Here is a 6606-nt window from a genome sequence, read left to right as displayed (position 1 = left end):
TTTCCTGAACTTTCTCCTTCATAAATTTATTTCATTTGGTAGACTCTTGTTCAGGTTTCCCTTCACGATACATCAAGCCTAATCGTAAATGGAAATCTCTTCCACTTATTCTAAGCTTAAAAACTTGGGTCTTACATCATCATTGTCTCGAGCTGAGCAACGGGTGTGACATAAAGGTGATAAGAGTATATCCGTCTAATTCAAAATTTCACCTAATCCAAACACAATTTCGTCTGAACTCATAGCTATGTGCATATCCTTTGTCAATCATGTGTGCGAGTTTAATATGTGTGTGCGGGTATGGGCGGGTTGAGTATGATAGTACTCATACCCTCACCCGTACCCATTATTTTTTGCGGGTATTTACTCATACTCAACCTCGTATCCGTCTATCAAGTTCTTACCCTAAGCATTATGGGTATTTAATATGGATACGCAATGGGTCCAATACCGATTGTCATCCCTAAACATGACCCAAGGGGAGATTATGACCTTCATTAAGGTCAGCAAATTCAGAACACAAACCACATTCTTAATTTCAATAACGACATAAAATGGATATAGAAATGAACGGTCCAGATTCAACCATGACAGGAAAATCGAACGACATAGAGACGACTGAGGACGAGGAATGATGTTCAGGGTCTGATTCGGTTGTGACAAACAAGCAAAAGAAATAGTTCAATTCAATCAATCGATCGATCGAATTGGGATTAGGGTTCCTCATTCGACAGAGATGAACTACGGCTACACTACAGAATTTCCGACGGATCGGCGTCCCCGGAAAAGGGCTAAATTGGTTTGGGATCTTCCTCAGGGTCAAACCCTCCCAAAGGTAATAACACCTTTCAATTTCGTTAGTTTTTTTTTTTAATTATCCATTCTGGGGGGAAATCCATCATGATTTTATTAAAAAAAATAGATCTGCCCGTTTATTTCTTGATAATTTCAAATTTGAGTACTTTAAGGTTTGCGGTTCGATGATAGATTTGGTAATTAGCTTAAAATTAATTGGCTGTTAATTTTGTTCAAATGTTATATTGAATCTATTTTGTTCATATAGCATAATTTCTTTGCTTAAATAACTTTTGAGATAGATGTCCGTTTCAATGATTTTATAAGTGGAAAATTGGGGATGGGGATGCATTTTTTAATATTGTTTCTTAATCTTTAGTGTAGTATGAGTAAGTAATTTAATTCTGTGTAGGCTCATTCGGGATGGTATTGTGGACAAGAGGTTCCTAATGTGGCAACAAGCAATGGAGTGCCACGGGTACAACCTGACCATGCTGGTCTTTTTGTAAATGGATATGCAGAAAAAGGCTCTCCCCAATGGCGAGATGATGACAAAGATGGACATTACATGTTTGCACTTGGAGACAATTTAACATCTCGGTGTAATGCATTTAGCCACCATCAAAGAGCTTTTCTAAGTTTACTATTTTTGTTAGATATTCTTATGCTGCTTGCTCAATATTCTAATATCCGTTAGTTATATGATTTTTGAGACTACTTCAATGATAAATTTCAGAGGGATAATTATTTTCTCATTTTTTGAAGAAAGGATAAATTCTTTTGACATGCATGTTCAAAATGTATATTTGAAGTTTGTTTAAGTTGCATGATTACTTTATACTTTTTTACCCTAAAATTTACTGCCCTATCTTCTTCAATCCACATCTTTTTTTAAACCTTCCTGTGTGCTTGTGTTAATGTAAGAACTGAAAAGATCCTTCCCTATAGTTTTTCTTCTCATATTTGCCTATTAAAATATTTCCACTAATGTCCTTGCGAATCTTGACAAGTGATGAGTTGTTTTGAATTTCGATGCCTTGATTTGTATACATTTTTTATTTCGTCTAATCATTATGTCTTTGTTTCTATACTTGCAGATAAGATCCTCAGGAAAATTGGTGAAGGTTGTTATTACAATTATCTTGTTTACTTCTTTAAGCATTGTTTTGTTTATGGATTTTGAGTCCTATCCTTATGCTATCTGTTCTATGTTTGAAGGGACTTTTGGTCAGGTTCTAGAATGCTGGGATAGAGAAACGAGGGAGCTGGTTGCCATAAAAGTTGTGCGTAGTATTAAGAAATATCGTGAAGCAGCAATGTTAGAAGTTGATGTGCTCCAATTGGTTGGGAAGTATGACAAGAATGGCAGCCGGTAAGTTTGTTTTCTTTTATTATTCTGTATGTAATGTACTACTGGCTATGAATTGAGGTTTGTGCCAGTTGTTAAGTCATTTTATCATATGCAGCTGTGTTCAAATACGCAACTGGTTTGACTACCGTAACCATATTTGCATTGTGAGTATCTAATTGACATATGGTGAAATCATTTCCAAACTTCACAAATATTTCTGGGGGATAAGACTTGTCAGTGAAATTTCAATGGTCTTAACAGGTATTTGAGATGCTTGGACCAAGCTTATATGATTTTCTTCGGAAGAACAATTATCGCCCATTTCCGGTTGATCTTGTCCGTGAGCTTGGCAGGCAACTGTTGGAATGTGTAGCATGTACGTAATTGCTTCTTCCACTGTTTCTATTCTTTCCAAACTTTGTGGCAAAAGTCATATAAATGGCACTGTTCTCTCTTCTTTAGGGAGTTATGATGGTTACTTTGGGATTTATTCAGTAAAAAAAGTCAACTGGTCACTTATTTTTCCCAACAGTACTTTTATAACTCTTTTTGAATCATTTAAAACCATTAGACTATTGTGGATGGTTAGAGATATCTCACTCCCCATGACAGTTGGAAAAAAAAAGGAGGAAATTGTTCAATTTTTTTATAATACCTGTGTTGACTGTGTTTCGAAAATTGCAGTCATGCATGATTTGCGCCTCATCCACACAGACTTGAAGCCTGAAAATATACTTTTTATTTCCTCAGAATATGTAGTTCCTGACTACAAGGTATTTCTGCTTTTTTTTTGGTGTTCAAATTTTAGAATTTTTAGATTATGTTCTATTTTTGTGTGCTAGTGGCGCAATGGTTCTGTTTCACCACATGCCTAAACGTTTATCTATATCTTAGTCAAGTAATAACAAATTTTTAAAAATTGAAGGTTACATTCCGGTCACCAAAAGATCCCATCTCTTTTAAGAGACTGCCAAAGTCAAGTGCTATTAAGGTTATCGACTTTGGTAGTACGGCCTATGAGCACCAAGGTCACAACTATATTGTCTCTACTAGGCATTATCGGGCACCTGAGGTTATTCTCGGTAAGTTTCTATTTCTCTTCATATGCCTATGATTTTTTATGGTCAGCTTATTTGAAGTTTTAGTGTGTTTTTATGGTCAGCTTATTTCTCTTCATGTGGTTCAAAAGTAATTCTAGCTTGTTTGCTTGCTTCTAGGACTTGGGTGGAGTTCTCCTTGTGACATATGGAGTGTTGGATGCATTTTGATGGAGTTGTGCTCGGTATGTGGAGTTCCTCAGTATAGTGATTTCTAAGCTAGAAAGTTTTATCCAAGTTTACTAAATGAGCAATGTTATGAACTGCAAAATGGTTTCAGGGAGAAGCTTTGTTTCAGACGCATGAGAATTTGGAGCACCTAGCCATGATGGAGAGGGTTTTAGGCCCTTTACCACAGCACATGTTGAAAAGAGCAGAGTGAGTGGGGCATTTCAAAGTAGTGTGTTTTTTTAATTGTTCTCTCGTGTAGATGTTTCACTTATTCATAATCTCCAACTGCTTCTTGCACAGCCGGCTTGGAGAGAAGTATGTCAGAAGGGGTAGACTGAACTGGCCTGAAGGAGCAGTCTCTCGAGAAAGCATCAAGGCAGTCTTGAAACTGCCTCGTCTTCCTGTCTGTTAATATTTTACCTGTCTAGTTCCATTTTATTTTCCTTCTCTTTCATTCTACATTCTTATGCTTGTTGTTTTAACAGAATCTGGTGATGCAGCATGTGGATCACTCTGCTGGGGATCTTCTTGATCTCTTGCAGGGCCTTCTTCGATTTGATCCCTTCTGCAGGCTAAAGGCCCACGAAGCGCTCAGGCATCCCTTTTTTACCAGGGAGCATTACCAGAGATTTTAATATAGGGTGCGTTTCCCCTGCCGGGAATGGATTGACGTCCATTACTGCTGATATTTGCCTGGTTGTTGTATATTTTGCTATAGTGAATTGTAATGTCTTGTAAGGGTTCTGAGTGGTGGTTCTCTTTTCTTGATATCATCATGTCAAGTGTGGGGGTTTATTTTCCCCTTTTGATACCTAGGTTTTGTAGATATTTTTTGTGTGGAGGATCTTTTTCCATCTCCAATTTTGTACGATGGAAGTGTAATGAGAAGCGTTTTACTTATGATACAACTCTTGCTTTGACCAGCTGGCCTGATACTCGGTGATAATCATCATGCAATATGGGAGGTTCTCTTCACATTTCTATTAACACTTTATTATACTACTTTAATAAGAACATTAGTACATTGCACATGACATGACACTGCATGAGCATTCATGTAGTCAGATTGAAAAAACTATGTTGAATTATATTTAGATAGTTATAAAACTTATTCTGTGGAGGTTTCCTTTGTCAGGCCTTATTCTGGCTGGTCAGAAAAAGTAATAGAACTTGCATTAAGGTTAGGTTCACACTTTATTCCACCTACACGAAGGGAGAGGTGAACAAAACTGAGATAAATGAGATATATGATAGTTATATGATGTGAAAAAAAAAAAAGATAGAAGTGAAAATGAGATGGAAAAGAAATGAATGTGAATGAATCAATAACCTAAACTTGTGAAAATACTAAATGGGAAGTGTAATGATAAAGAAAATAAATAGTAGGCTTGTACCACGACATGAAATATCTGCATGTTAGGTTTTAGGTTTTAAGGTTGATAGATTTATATTAATAACATCTAGAGAGGAATTATGAAGTGCAGCTTGTCAACTATAAAAATAATTAAAAAAAAGTAACTATTTTATTTCTTGTACCTTATTATTTCTCTTCTCTTTCTATCATATCAATATACTCTATTTCTCAAATCTCTCTACCTTATTATTTATCTTCTCTTTCAAGGGACTAAAGTGGCGAGTTGCTACATTTTCAGGGACCAAAATGGTGATTCACTCCTTTTCTTTTTCACTCCTCACCCAAACAAGTGTTAGCTATTGTTTTCCACTATTGCCTTCTTAATTCTACTTGCATTTAGTACATATTGCCTTGGTAAATGTAATCTGGGTATCAGTAAATTAAAAATTAATCAAGTGCCCTAAAACAACCAAACTTCCCTGCATTTTTATATAATATTTTATTTCGTACCCTATATAATATAATACTATACAATAAAAAAATCATATTTTTTGGGTCCAAGAAAATAAAGCCATCCTTATGATCATAGTGTTCAATAAACTTCTTGGTATTCTCTTCAATAAACTTCAATTAAAAAAAAGAACATGTCAATTAAAGCCTACACGTGTCATTACACATCACATATTGCCTATAAGGTAGCATGCCACATCAGCGGTTAACATGGTCAAAGGACGAAAGTTAAACATTTATCATGTAAAGGGATGGAAATCATCAAAATTTTAATTCAGGGACGGAAACCGAATTCTTGCAATAGTTCAGGGACAAAAACTTATTCCACTAGCTCTTACGACTTAAGCTATCTTTCGGGAACACACCTTAACTAAATTAAAATTAGAAAGAAATAAAAATATAAATTATTAAATGTGATTATATATATATATATGTAAATCTATTTATTAAATTATTTAATTATTCTCTCAAATCATAGAAACGGAAAAATTACTTACAAAAATATAAATTGATTTTGTTTGGATTAATTAAAATATTCAAAAATTAAAATAAACTAATGTACTTAAATACAATTTATTTTTGTTACAAATTGAATACAATTTTTAAAATTTTTTATTTTACTCTATATTCAAATTAAACTAATACAAGAGCTGGGTGACATATAGATTTGGGAAAGAGAAAGCCCAAAGATCAATTTTTGGAGGGCGTAATTTATCTTTTCGATGTACTAAAATGTTACACCAACTCATAAGTAAGCTAAAATGTTACACCAACTCATAAGTAAGCTAAAATGTTACACCAACTCATAAGTAAGCTAGTAATTTATGGATTTAGCTTCTCTAAAGTTAGACTTTAGAAGATAAACTAAATCATCACAATTATCAATAGTGATTATTTACTTTGATAAGTTTTTTTTTAAAGGAAAAGAAAAAACTATGGTTCATCCCTCACTGCAGATCGCTAGCTCCATTGATGACGATCCACATCCCATCCAATCTATGGTTCGTCCTTATTCTTGGGACCTCTTTTGCAAATTCTGAGTTGAGTAATATAATTTGTGAACACCTAATTTTGTCTTACCTAATAATATTAGTAAAAGTTTAAAATAAATAATAGTTGATACGTCTAAAATATGTAAATTTCAACACTCAAAATTATAATAATAAAAAATGAATAAATAATTTTGAAAATATGATAATAATTAATTAAATAATTTTGAAATTTTATTAATATTAAAATTAATTAATTTCGAAAATAATAAATAATGTTAAAAATAAAATTAGAATATTTAAAGTTAATTAGGATATTTTCTTAATCAAACATTGGCT

The 6606-nt window shown here is 33.7% G+C and overlaps 1 protein-coding gene across 2 annotated transcripts; it reads left to right on the top strand.

The window, feature by feature from the left end:
• The first annotated feature begins 548 nt into the window (after nt 1-548).
• LOC130725897 (serine/threonine-protein kinase AFC1-like) lies at nt 549-4334 on the top strand. Of its 2 annotated transcripts, XM_057577086.1 has the most exons (12): nt 549-835; nt 1208-1397; nt 1893-1919; nt 2014-2167; nt 2262-2310; nt 2408-2522; nt 2831-2919; nt 3072-3228; nt 3364-3428; nt 3524-3621; nt 3715-3817; nt 3900-4334. In XM_057577086.1, exons 1-12 carry the CDS (start codon nt 737-739, stop codon nt 4047-4049), a joined length of 1296 nt encoding a protein of 431 aa, XP_057433069.1. In that variant the 5' UTR covers nt 549-736; the 3' UTR covers nt 4050-4334. The 2 variants fall into 2 exon arrangements, with proteins under 2 accessions (XP_057433069.1, XP_057433070.1); XM_057577087.1 differs by lacking the exons at nt 549-835; nt 1208-1397; nt 1893-1919; nt 2262-2310 and having other exon boundaries at nt 2030-2167.
• The last annotated feature ends 2272 nt before the right edge of the window (nt 4335-6606 follow it).

Source organism: Lotus japonicus, chromosome 6 (assembly GCF_012489685.1).
Source record: "Lotus japonicus ecotype B-129 chromosome 6, LjGifu_v1.2".
Classification (NCBI taxonomy): domain Eukaryota; kingdom Viridiplantae; phylum Streptophyta; class Magnoliopsida; order Fabales; family Fabaceae; genus Lotus; species Lotus japonicus.
This window is presented reverse-complemented; position numbering and strand designations above follow the sequence as displayed.